Source organism: Lissotriton helveticus, chromosome 11, assembly GCF_964261635.1.
Source record: "Lissotriton helveticus chromosome 11, aLisHel1.1, whole genome shotgun sequence".
NCBI classification, from domain to species: domain Eukaryota; kingdom Metazoa; phylum Chordata; class Amphibia; order Caudata; family Salamandridae; genus Lissotriton; species Lissotriton helveticus.
The window spans coordinates 15,562,170-15,576,309 of NC_136072.1; the positions used below are offsets into that span (position 1 = coordinate 15,562,170).

At 42.4% G+C, this 14,140-nt stretch overlaps 1 protein-coding gene across 1 annotated transcript in view; it reads right to left on the reverse strand.

Moving 5' to 3' along the window:
* LOC144791347 (uncharacterized) overlaps positions 1 to 14,140 on the reverse strand; it is a 363,412-nt gene that overhangs the window by 272,784 nt on the left and 76,488 nt on the right. The window contains exons 10-13 of the mRNA XM_078666025.1: positions 11,576 to 11,853; positions 9,273 to 9,871; positions 8,297 to 8,879; positions 4,271 to 4,470 (exon numbers count right to left, since the gene is read on the reverse strand). Coding sequence (XP_078522151.1) covers positions 4,271 to 4,470; positions 8,297 to 8,879; positions 9,273 to 9,871; positions 11,576 to 11,853 — 1,660 coding nt within the window. The remainder of the gene's footprint in view (positions 1 to 4,270; positions 4,471 to 8,296; positions 8,880 to 9,272; positions 9,872 to 11,575; positions 11,854 to 14,140) is intronic.

Consider the following 14,140-nt stretch of genomic DNA (forward strand, 5'->3'; position numbering starts at 1 on the left):
CCACTCTATGGGGGTCATTAGGATCGCGGATTTCCCGCATCCTCCGGGCCGGCGGAAGCCACCGCCGGCCCGGAGGATGCGGGAAAACCGCCACGGATGCTTGAAAGACCCACCGCCAAATTAGGATGGCTGGTGGGTCTTGGAATCTTTCTGCCTCTTTTCCGCCGCGGTCGCCTTCCGACCGCAGCGGAAAAGCATTAACATGGCTCGCGGTGTCTATCAGGCACCGCCAGCCATATTATGATGGAGTAGAAAGTATGCTTTTCCACTGCGGCTTTTCTGCTGTGGAAAAGGATACAGACCTTCACTTCGGGGGTCCGTTGCGGGCCCCCTGGGTGAAGGGGGGGTGGCGGGTGCACATGGGGGGTACCTATGGTACCCCCCTGCATTTGCGTGAACAAAGCGGCAGGCACCGCGCGGTGCCTGCCGCTTTGTGCACGCAAATGCCGTGCATTCATTTTTAACATTGCGGCGGGTGCAGCTTGAAGCTGCACCTGCCGCAATGTTAAAAAGAGAGGATGTGACCGCCACCCTGGCGGTCACATCCTAATCTGCATGGAGGGACCGCCGCTGCCCCTGCGGACGGTCCCTCCTACTCTATGGTGGAGGACGGACTCAGGTCCGTCCGCCATCATAATCGGCCCCTATATATTGAATTCTCTTCTGGGATCAATTATGCCTAATTTAGCTACTGCTGTCTTGAACTGACTTGAGCGCTTCTCCATTGGTCAATCTCAAGGGTACACAGCTGTGCATGCACCTATACAACAGTACCGGTGAGACCTGAATTTCAGAAGCCTATCAAAAGTTCTAATAAGGAGACATGGGGCCTGATATAGACCTCGGCAGATGGGTTACTCCGTCACAAAGGTGACAGATATCCCATCCACTGAAATATCAATCTCATTATATCCAGTGAGATTTATATTTCAGCAGACAGGATATTCATCACCATTGTGATGGAGTAACCCGTCTGCCGTGATCGAAATCAGGCCCTTAGATAGACCTGCTGTGTTTTAAGTTATGAAATTGCCTTTATCATCATAATAGTAACTCGTAACAACAACTCCAAAACAAGCGAAAAGAGGCCTGATTTAGAGTTTGGCAGATGCGTTTACCGTCACAAAAGTGATAGATATCCCGTCCACCGTATTACGATTCCATTATATCCCATGGAATTCATAATACTGCGGGTGGGATGTCCATCATATTTGTGATGGAGTAACCCTTCTGCCAAACTTTAAAGTAGGCCCATATCCTATAACCGGTCACAGAGAGACCTATTGTGCGAGTACCCTAGAAACAGAGAGACAGCTATGTTTTAAGACTAACAAAAGGTATGGAAAGGATAGCTTAAATTTGTGAGGGCTCCTTAGGAGATTTAAGAAGTCTTTTCTAGGATAGAAGCTAGACCCACTACAAACACAATATGTCCTGTTACATGTCTTTTAGTTAGTCTCAGAATCTGTGAGACCCATTTCTGAAGAGTGGCAGCACATAAGATCAATAGACACTGTGTGCACTGCGTTGCGTGTGTGCGCAACGCATGTGCAATCCCGACCTCCACTTTTAGTTTCATTTTTGAATCGACTGTAACAAAGCATAGTTGCCTCTCAGTATTTTGTTCATATTCACAGAGAATCATGAACAAAATTCACATTGTCCTAATGTGTTTGGTGCTTTCCTAGCACCCTTATAAGCGGTCTCTTTCGTGCATCTTTTATATGTGGTCTGTTTCCTAACCATCCTGTGCCTGAAGTGTTATTATCTTACTTGAACTAATCTGTATATTCTTTTCTCTATATCATATACTTTGCTTTACCTACCTTCCTTTGTGGAGTAGAGCTTCCATGAAGCTGGGGCATCTTCTGCTGCAGGGCTTCTTACTTTCACAGACGTTATATTGCTGATGTTCCTACCACTGGCTGATTTCCCTACACCCCTGCCTTCTACTGCTCTCTCGATGACGACTTATGTTCAAATCAGATGGACTTCTCCTCCTTCAATACACAAGGTATCCGATGGGTGATCTTTGCCTCCAATGTTACCCCATATTCTTGTAACTAGGAGGTTGATGTGATCTCAAATTGCAGATAAAATTCAATCAGGAGAGGACTATTTCAGACAGGTAGCATGTAAAGTCAGTTGTTGTAACCGCAAACAGTTGTCCTGCGTTCCAAAGGACATGAAAAGCCACTGATAGTGAAAAGAAATACTTCCCAGCATACTAGGCATGCTCAAGGATTGAAAACAGGAGCTCTTGTTTAGATCAAGAGCCACTGGGCATTCAGTTTGTCCTGGAAATTCTGCCCCATGCTATTGACTTTAGCTTATTGAGAATATACGCTGTCTACACACAGGTTTGCCTTACCAGTGGCACAGCAACAACTACTTGTCTCTATTAAAGTAACGTCATCTTGTCCATTTATCAACTTTTGATCAGTGCTTCTGGAAATTCAGGAATCATTTTCTGACTTTTTCCGAAAATCAGTAGCAAGGTTAATTGATTGTCTGAAATTGAATTGATGTTCTTAATTTGGGAGGGGTTACCTTTTCCAACTAAGTAACCACAATCTGGTTCTTAAAGAGCCTCTGTTGATCCTCTGGAAGCTATAGCACAAGCAGAATGTACTTCCCCAGAGAAAAGAGTAAGGCGCAAGCAGGACTAACAATTGTGAAGCCAATAAAACAATGCAATATCACTCCCAAATCAATTTCTAGAAAAAACCAATGAGAAATCACACCCCAACTCAATGAAAAGTGGGTAAAGGGAGCTTGATTTTTCAAATGTTTTAAGCTAAAAGGAGGCTAGAAGAAATAAAGCTCCAATGTAAACTGTTGGTTCACATTTGACGTAGACCTACGCGGGATTTCAGTCTCACCGAGATGGAGTGGAGATCGGATACAATAAGTGGTTCATCAGTCTTAGCCTAATTTTAGGAGATCAAAGACTTAAAGCAGGGCAGGGTTGGTGTCAAAAGAAGGACAGGACTGGATTTCATAGCTGCCAAGTTCTCATTGCCACTGCAAAAGATTTACTGCCTTGAAACGGACAACAGGACTTATCTTTGCTCTCAAATACATTCTAGGTTCTCTGAATTCACAGGGGGGGGCAAGGCTGAAAGAGTTAGCCAGATGGGACGACTCTACAATGTCAAATACCTTTACTGTGATCTCCTGATGAACTATCTTCTAGTGTGGCAAACATTGATGAGCAAGAAGAGCCTGGTTTTCATTTTAACCTGACCTCTCTGGGGAAGACCTGTCACCTTGTCCCACCTGTCTATAAATGGAAACAATTCCACTTTTCTCCAATTACTTGAAAAGTTCTGCTTGGTAACTACGGCATCCATCAGGGCCTCAGGACAGGCTTCCAGGTACACAGTCTCCCCATAGCCAGGGACCCTCCAGGGTCCAGTGTTCTGTGGGCAGCTGGACCTTCTGGGCACCAGGAGTACATCTGATTTTTGTGTCCCAGGAGCTGGCAAAAAGGAGGTCGTCCATCTGACCCTTAGGAAACAGTCTCTGTCTCTGATTGACGGCAGAAGTCATGAGTCTAGTTTCTTTCAGCTTTGAGACATTTGTTCTCTCCCAGGTCCAGAAATACTTTTAGGAAGTGGTAGTAATATTCCAGTTCTATCCTATGCACTAACCACTGACTCGAGAATTTCCTGCACTCAAATGTGCACTTTGGCCATGCCAAACTCTGACAGTAGAGGTGCGAGAGCCACTGGAAGCTCGAAGAAGACTCAATCCAGGATCCTGGATCTGCCTCAGTCAAGGTCCTCTTGGACCCTTCAGCCCAATACCAGCTGAGCTTTCATCTCACTTCCAAGTGCCCCCCACACTATAATGCCATGTCCCAAGAAATAAAATAAAAGAACAATATCGGTGTATACAATGAGTCAGAAAAGATATACCCATCTCATGGCTCAACAGCACAAAGTGAAACCAGAATACTGGAGATCAGTCCTGGCTTCCCTGCTTCCATAAACTGTGTGATCCGTGCCCAAGGTTTTATTTCACCGACCCTCCTTTTTCTTCATGAACAAATATATAAGTGCTTTAGATATGCCAGTTCAGGATGCGTGCTGTCCAAAACCCTTATGTTTGATTAATAGACCATAATGTAGCTCTGGCTCAGATCTACCAGTTAATTTCTTGTCACGCTCACCTCTAGCTGACAGCATCTTCTGAGACCTCTCGTCAAGCCGGCTACTAACAGGTGTCGACCGCAATACAATGTACCATCTATGACAGCAGCACTCACCTGGTAGTACTGGTCCTGGTACCAGCAGCCGCAGTCAGCAGTGGACACACAGGTGGCCCCACTCTGGACATACCCCTCATTACACTCGCAGCCCTCGACGCAGGGCTCGCTGCAGTTGTCTGGGGCAGTACGGTCAAGGCATGTCGCAGGGCAAGCGGTCATGCAAGCGTTGTAGTGGCTATGAGGCTCACAGGTGGGCGCTATATGGGAGAGAAATGCACAAGGATTAACTGGAATTTCAACTTTGTGAATCAGAAAACAAAATAAGTCATGATAATTGTTGTTCTGATGAATTATAATTGATTCTCCTTAAGGTGCGTCAAGACGGGAACTGTAATGACAGATGTTACTATTGTCTACATTACTGGTACTCGTTTTATCTACTGTTGAAAAGAGGATAGGTTGGAACAAACAAGGGCAAATAAATCCTCCGACCTGACGGACACCCACCTTTGATAGGCTTGCTACCTCCACTTTTAAAATATTTATTTGTATATATTTATTTTTATTTATGGCACTACTACCAGCTTGCGATGTCATCACACACAAACTGAAGTCATACCACTTACACAATAAAAGCTCCTCTAATGGTGATTACATTCACACTGAACCTGTTGGTTGCCACTATGACACCCGGTACATTTATAGCCTCAGTTTTGGTCACCACAGTGAGCCCCATTATGGCCTCAGTCTCCCTGGTGGCCACCGGGCTCACGGCCAGTATGTCACAAGGCTGTGCAGCCTTCTAACCGGAGTCCATACTTTGATCTGGAGTAGTGACTCTGAGAACAGAAGTATCTATTTCGTCTTTTCCCAATCACCAACTAGTCATCAATAACTTGACAGGAGGGGGAAGGGAAGCAGAGAGACACGAGAGTGGAGTTTCTTGTGCTAAGGGATATGAGGACTTTGGTTTAGTGTTAAGGAATCATTGCTTCACCAGTTTGGGGTTTGGTTTAGGTGGATCATTCTATGGGAAGTTTCTAGACAATCAAATTTCATGGGCATTCCTTTGAGAGCTAGAGCATCTGATAAAATGCTTGGGGGGTGTATCCCCAATGTGTAACACCAGCATTGAGTTCCCTGATTCAGTTTTTTAAACTGGTCCATCTCCAGGGACCCTCTGATGGACACTCCAGAGTGAACACCTGATGTCATCTTTTAAGGAGAACAAAATTGAGAGAGTGATTAGACAATTCAATGTAGTATTTTTAACAGGAGATTTACCTAAAATAATTTTACAGTTTCATCTCAGTGACAAATCAAGTGAGTGCAAAAGAATAATGTTGAGATGCCTAAACAAAACCAATTTTACTCCACTCATGATCACATTAATCACCCCACAATATTCAAAAAAATTAGGTTGAAAGTAGTCCATGCTCTCCTCTGATGAGTTAGCTCGGAGAGCCAGTGAGTTTTTTAGTTAGTAAACAGGTCAAGAAGCAATGACGGTAAGTAAGTGACCAAAGAAATACATTAAGAACAGAAAGATTTTAGCATTTAAGGAATTGATATTGAAATTAAATTGACATGACAATTAAAAGTTCATTTCCATCATGGTATTCCAGGTATGAATAAGCTGGTACTTTATGCAATCAATTTTACAGAAAATGGTATCCTAAGTATCAAAATATTAATTAAGGCGTGGCAAAGGAAGTGGGAGGGGTTAATGAGAATGAAGTTTGAATTAACATTGCCAGTTAATCTACTGAAGAAGCTCTCTTTTACAAATTTATGTTTATAATATTATCAGGCAAAATACAAAGACATTGAAAATAACTAGTTCCGAATTGTAACCAGTGGGGCTTAGAGGTGGTCGTATGTTAGCAGTAAGATCTGCAATTCAGAGTGTATGTGGACCAGTACTTGAGGACATTTCTCAAATACTGTTGAAGCATCCGTAGTAGCGGTGTGCCTAAGAAGATTATTAAAAAGGACATTAATCCTTTTGAAAATATTGAATGAACAGATAATCTTAATGAATGTGTCACTATATGTATTAAAATATTTTACTCATAATTTGCATGGTGATGTTTGATTTTTAAGTTGGCGTATTTCTGTAAGATTTTTCACAAGCTTTTTTGCATGCATTCTATTTTGATTAATATTGCAATTCTTTTACTGTTAACGGGAAGTTCTGTAACACAAATATGAATTCAAAAAGAAACATAAAGAACAACTGTTAACACCCACACCTGTCACTCTCCTATCAAAACACCTGAGAGAATGTCTGGTGTGGTAGAGCTTTGGTAGGCGGAAGCTGAACTTAGGTCCCGATTTATATTTCGGAAGAAGGGTTTTGTAATAATTTTAATTAATCACACAATAAAAATTTAGAATTTTTGAAAAAAAAAATATATATATATTTCAGAAGAAGTGTTACTCTGTCACAACGGTGATGGATATTCCAGCCCGAGATATAAATCCCCTCTGATATAATAGAATTTAAATTTCGGCAGACGGGATATCCGTCACTGTTGCGATACAGTAACCGCCGAAATAGAAATCAGGCCCATGAAGCTTTAAGATACTTTAAGACATGAAATATCATCATTTGAGCAGTTCTAAGATTTGCGCCTCTTGATCAGAATAACAGTGAACAGTTTCAAGCTTGGAGACTGTGCTTGTGAACTTGTAAAAATATGAAACTATATACTTTGATGGATGGATGTGTAATTATAGATGTGCACAATTGTACAGAACTTCCACTGTATAATAAATAAATTAATCCTGGCATTTTGTGTGTTTCCTTATTTAGGACTGTATCTGTTCCGGCCAGTGTTTTGCCTTGAATCCAAGACTTAATTGATTGTATCCTTAAACAAGTCCTTTAATCCTTCTTAAACAGTGAGTCTGAACCAATAAAAATGAATACTGTGGTTGATATCCTATGAAGGATTAACGATTTAAATGAGTATTGTTATAAATCAATATAGATGTTAGGAAAGTATATGTAGGGCGCTTCAATTTTGTGGCGACCCTCTTCCTGAGTTATATATCATTGGGTCACTTGTTCCATCATTTCTCTTGTCCTCTATATCTAGATATGAGTACTTCACAATCTCTATAATAAAGCTCTATTATGTTTGCTGTGGAAACAAGATGGAGATTAAATAACTTGACAGCGAGAATGTTCATGTTTTGTAAAGTGTAGCTTGATGAATAAATATGTATTTTTAAGATGTATTTCTGTGTTTAGTATTATAATTTTGAATAAATTGTAAAAGGATTTTTTTTATACATATATTTCAGATAATACTGTGTGGCTCCTGAAGAAGGCGTTGTCTACGCCGAAACGCGCGTCGAGTTTTCACTCGCCACTGTTTTTTGGACACCAACGATATTAAGTTGCCGGGGTGTCTTAGTTTTATGACTAAGTATTCTTTGTATGAATTGTATGGTTTTTAATTATTGTTTTTACCATCATACGGTTTTTGTCAAGCCAGTAACCTAAATGATTTTTATCTGTGTTCATTAAAATCATGGTTGTTTATATATAAATTTTTCCATAATGATTTTTCGCTGTCATTTTATGTTACTTGTTTGCCCATACTTTAACTGTGTAGGAATTTTTGTTCACACATAATATATATAAGTGTCCTGAGACATCAGCATGAAAGTTGCTGACATGATGCTCAAAAGGCAAACTGTGAAAGTTACCAGCACAGCACAACACAGGCAACCACAGAAAATGTCCAGCTTCACACATTATCTGCTTGAACTAAGCTTCCTGTGAGAAAAACTTACACAAAACAAGTAATCGGAAGCCTTCTAGGAGTCCAAGAACCTAAAGTCTAAAAACAAATCTCTGCGTCCAATAGAACCAGACTTTCCCTTCTTCCTTTCACAAGTATCATTTCAATCAATGCTACACATATTGAGCCAATATATCTCCAACGTCTACTGTAGGCAGTCTCATGATACCCCCAGCAGGAGGCGGCAGCATATGAAAAGAAGGGGCGGCATGGGGAGAAACTCTTTAAAGTTTAGAATGGGGTATTTAAGTGAGTTTAGTGAAATACTTACGACAGAATGTAGCGTTTCTCCAAGGAGCGATGGTCACGCCTACATGTTGGCAAGAATCAGCATAGGCTTGCAATGTATCGCACAGTGTATCCTCGTCTCCTTCCAGGGCACAGAGGTCAAAGACACAGCTCTCAAGGGCATTGTCAGGGTTCACCACTGAGTTGCAGACCCTGAAAGGCCCATCTGGGCTGGTGAGTAATCCGCAGTACTTGTCACTTCGGTACAGCTCCACTGTGGGTGGTGGACATGGCTTCGGTGTTGGAGGAGGCGGTGTCGGTTTTGTGGGGTCACAGGCCGGGTCATCATCAGGGACCCTCCAGCTGTTTCCGAGCTGATGGGTGCTCTGAGCTTGTTGTCCGTTGGGCATCATATAATCATCCTGTCTCAGGTTGTTGAAGTTTCCACACATGCCGCAGGTCTTTTTGGAATAAGTGGTTGGGACCTTCACCGCTACATTATGATTAGTGTCATAGGAAACTGTCAGCTTGAAATCTGTCTCCACCATGGTGTAACTCCCACTCCTTCGCACCGTCAATGAACCGTTAGCCAGGGTTAGCGGCAAGGTTCTCCAAACCATATTCACCTACGGGAGATCAAGGGAGACAAGAATCAGATCGACCCTGAGAGGGTTTAAAGGCAGCACAAGGCTACACTGAAACGGAGTAATCGTGGCGAATGAAGCTAGTAAGCTGATGCAGGAATCAGTGGGAGGTTTAAAATAATGGAAAACATGGTAAAAGCGCACTTCTGGTGTCCTAGGGATGAAGGAAGTAGGAAGAGGCATACAGTGTGGCCAGTAACAAGAACATTTTAATTATCAAGCACAAAAGAGATAACACTTTAGGAGACTAGAATAAAATGAACTAAGAAAAAGAATACTGGTAGGAACTGAAACTGCATTAATAAACAGTGTCAGAAATCTGTTAAGTAAGAAAAAGTCTTGTTAACTCTTAAAGAGAGTGATGTGCATGCTTACCAAAACCCGATCGCGCTCACTTCTGATGATCTGTACTTGTTGACCATACACGTGGACAATGACCTTCTGCACGTAGGACACGGACGGGTTCCCGCGATGCTGGTTCTTGGCTTCTACATTGAAATATGGCAGCGACGTGGAATTGGTGCAGAGTTTGGCCAATGTGTAGGTGCAGAGGCCCATGAAGGCATGGTTCTGATTGTCAAAGGTGTTGTAATGAGGGTCGTTGTGGACTCTGCAGATGCCGTAAGTGTAGGAGTAACAGCCGGGCTTCCCATTAGAAATCCCGCAGTACTGGTCCTTCCCACATGTAGCATTGTTACACACCAAACTGCCCCCTGGGGATGGACACCGGCACTTTTTGGAGCAGGTGTCATCGGTCCAGTGTTCAGATCCGACTGGATAGTGCTTTCCGTCCTCCCAACACCCACACTGAGTGCGGGGGACACACTTGTCATTGTAGAGGAGATACCCACTGTCGCAGACACAGCCTTCGATGCATGGACGGTCGCAGGTGGATGGAGAGTTGGGAGACACGCAGGTACCTGGGCAGGCGGTGCCACACTGCTCATAGTGACTGTTGGGTTCACAGGAAATTGCTAGAAAAGACAATTTGTATTTAATACTAAATGAGTGAATTACTATTTTGCATTGAAACACAATCTGTTTACACTTAGGGCACACTGACGTCTAAAGTAGGGTATCCGATCTGGTGCTCAGCTACTTACAGCAGGTGTTGCTTGTTAATAATCCATTCATTAACATATTAAAATAGCATGTTATTTATTGGAAATTTAGTGATGCATTGTTCAAGATAATTGACACGTTTGAGTGAATGCAGCAGCTTCAAGGTAGTAAGAGGGTTGCTATTAACCATGCTCTGTACTCTCAGTTAAATAGTTTGTTTTCCTGACATCCCTGCACTTACAGTTGCAGCTTCTCAAGACTCACTCCTTACCTTCCATTTCCACCATTAGAATGAGCCACTTGACTTTGAAAACTAACTCTCCAGCCCATCCAACCACAATCCTCTTCTCCAAATGAACAGTAACTCTGAGACATTGGAATGTTCATCAACAGAAATCCAACCTCTTACCAATTACCTAGTAGAAATATCCAACAATGGATGGAAATCTCAACCACCCTGTGCTTCTATCTGTGGTACACCAGCACCACTCATCTTCTGTGCCTGCTAACCCTCCCTAAACATTGCAGCTCTGTTTGCGGAGAGAATTGTAACTCTTAATCAACACTTGCCTTCAGACATAGGACGCAGTAGTCTCGACGCAGTACTGCTTCTATTCACACAGGGAGGGTGAGCCTCAGCAGGCAAAGGAATGCAAACCAGTCACAACCAACAGTAACCTATCAGAGTAGTGCCTTCCCTTATTGCTGTTGAGTATTCTAGGGAGTCCCGGGGAAAACCTTGATATATCATGGTGTACATTAGGAATCTGCATTGGATCTGAGTGAAAGCAATAACTCTCAGAGAGTTCATCCTGCTCTTTCCTCCTGCTTATGCTCTTGTGCACTCCTCTCCCACTCGACCTCGCCAATGCCTTTCTAGTTATTAGTACTCTTTTATGACTCTCTCACTGTGCGGTTATGATTTTCCCCATTTACTTACCTTTACAGACAAACACGGTGTGTGTCTCCAACAACTACAAGAAAGCAACCTTGTGCATTGTGCTAAATCTGTATAGTATTATGAATGATTCTTAAAAAGAAGTTTCCAACTTAGTTTGCAGCAGCCGGGAGGGCAAGACCCAATACCAGGATATCTACATCTGAACAAAATTGCATACCATAAATGTAAATATAAAGAAATGTTTGTATACAGTCATGGGTGGTCTTGGAAATCTGGCATACATCTGACCCCACTGAAACCATGCTGGACACCACTACACTCACATCTGCCTTAGCATTCCTTGGCAGTGCCAAACCTCTCTAAAGCATTTCCTTCTGCAGCTTAGACTTATATCTTGGAGTATGTTCATCTATTGTTTTTAGCATGCCTGACAAAGTCACAGAAGGCAGAACAATTCAAATAGATCTGTAGATCAGAGGCTAAGGAGTCACAACTCCATTATGGTATCAGTAGCATCTCTGGATGATGCAAACTGTGGTTGTCCAATACATGCAAGAAGGTGCCCAATTTTACAATAAGTAAACAAATTGTTGCACAGCCAGTTTACTTGTAATTAGGAATTTCACTCAACAATGAAAACAACTGGACATTATACTCTACCAGTGCAAACATGACACTGCAAGACTTAAGTGGGTTTTGTGGTGTTCATACTCACCGCAGAATGTGTCGTTTCTCCAGGAGCCGACCGAGATGCCGTCTGCCTGACACGCTGCAGCGTAAGACTCAAGGTTGTTACACAGACTTCCTATGTCCATGTCTAGGGCACACAAGTCGAAGAGGCAGGCACCAAAATAGGCTGTTGGGTCAATTTTCCCGTGGCAGGTGCGGAAGGGTCCAGTCGGGTCCGTCAGAATCCCACAAAATTGAGGGCTTTGGATGAGGTCTTTATCCGCATCTGTGCAGTTTGGCGCAATGCCGATATCTGGCAAACAACTAAAGACAGAAGAAGGCGAAGTCAGCTTTGCAGTGAAAAATACGTTTTTTTTACAGAATAATGTGCTAAGCTGACATTTGATAGTAAATAGATAAGGTAGCCGTGCGAGTAATATTGCTATTTCTTGAAAGAAAATGAATGAGTGAAACAATGACAGTATGGCAGCAAGATTACCCCTTTTCAGGGGATGGAGCATGGCAGAACCAAGACGAGACTGGTATATTCCACCTCATCTCATGGACTTCCTTTGATGAAGCGAACATGCATCCTGCTACCACATCCATGTGTCGCACCCTCTCCGGCACATGTTCACGTCTACTTATCCCTCAATGAACTATTGATTCCTAAGTAGAGAAATCGCTCTCCTGTATCACTGCTTGATCTTCACAATCTCCAATCAACTCAAAAACAGGTCGGCTGATCTGCAACCAGTGCTGAAGTGTAGAAAATTCTGTGCAACAACAGATTACCTCTGACACCATAGATACAAATTTTCTTTTACTCCAGTCGGATTTTTGATTTATCCCTGGATTATAATTAAATATGTGAAACATTTTTTGTTACTTTTCCCAAAATACATTTGTGTGTAAAAATTCAACACAAACAACCCATAAAGTTTTTGTTCCTTATGGCACAAAACTGCATGCGTGGTCCGGAGCGTCAACAACGCTCAAGCGTCAGGTGTTCTTACACGTGGATCAAAGGACAAAAACACCCTTGAATCACGATAAGCAGGTGAGGCACAGAGAAAGACAAACACCCAGATTTATTTATTAAGCTATGTATATGCAGTTTTTTACTGCGAGAACCAGACCTATGAGGGTAACAGAGCGCTTTACCCAGACCCACCAACTGGCCACATCACTGTAAAAAAAAGTCTTAAGTGATGTTTCAAGAAGCTAAGGCTTGAAGGAAGGATTAGAGGCAACATCCAGGGGATTCAAATGATGTTTATCTAGCTCTGATGCAAGAGCCAATCATCAGTCTTGATTCGGATGCACCTCATATGGTACAAGGACCTGTCGATGAATTTGAGATCCATTCTCGTGATCCACCTCTGGAAGTGACCTCATGTGAGGACACAACTCACAAGTGATGGACAATTGGGACTCTTTGAGCCATGGATGGTCAATCATTGAAAACAAGCATTGCACAAGCCCCTCCATCGGTACTGCTACTTTCAGTAAGGAACTGCCAGGTTAACTTGATAGCAAACAAAAGGCAAACTAAAGTCACCAAATTGAAGGCTCTGGGCCCGATTCACAGAAATAACTTAACACAAAATCCTAAACTTACTACCATTTTGGTATTCACAGAAGTTAGGAGCCCTAACTTTACTGCTCATAAACCCTAACTTTAAAACTTTCGGTATTCACAGAAGGTATTCAAGAGTCCTAACTTCTGTGAATACCAAAATGAGTAAGTGCCTTCTGTGAATACCAAAATGGTAGTAAGTTTAGGATTTTGTCTTAAGTTAGTTCTGTGAATCGGGCCCAACGTATCTGTAACTATGAAACAGGAGCCTAATGAACTAAAGGATTTTACAACCGCAATCCCAGTTATTCTCAAAATCACTGGATTTGTGATAGCAAAATTACTATTTGCTCTCTACAGGACCAATTTAGGAACCCAAAATACTTCCCGACTCGTAAAATGGAGTTTCCAACCTACACTGTATCACAATTTGGAAGGGGTGTGAAAAGTGAATTACTTCCAATTTGCAACCGCAATTCCGGTTGTAAACCAGTGATCAGTTCCTGGCTCCTCAAATGAGTCTCAAAGGGGCAAGGACCCAAGGACACCCCATTCCCCTTTGAGAATAGGTTGGCAGACTCGGGGGAAGTAGGCAGGGGTTCAGGGGATCACTACCTACCCCCTCCGACTCTAAAGTTTACTTAAATTTGAAACGCTTCTTTAAAAATAGAGAGTGCTGGTTCCTTCAAGTAAAACAGGCTTCTCTTAGGAGAAAAAACCTGCAAATTGTGATTTGCAAACTGACGTAAGAGTACAGAGATCGATTCACAAAAGTAGGTTCCATTCACTAACGTCCAAGCACAATGTGCGAACACTTTTTAACAATGGAATCCTTGCACATCAAACCCATCGTTCAATGATCTCTGACAGTCGCAGACTCGAAGTACACATATATCACAACCTCTCCTTGGGTTCTTCCTTGTAACAAAGCTGACGTGCTTCATGAATAAGTCTGCTTAAAAGAGGCTCTAGGTAAATTGTTCAAGACTAGAGGCTGGTTTATGTTTCAGCGGACAGGTTACTTCGTCACAA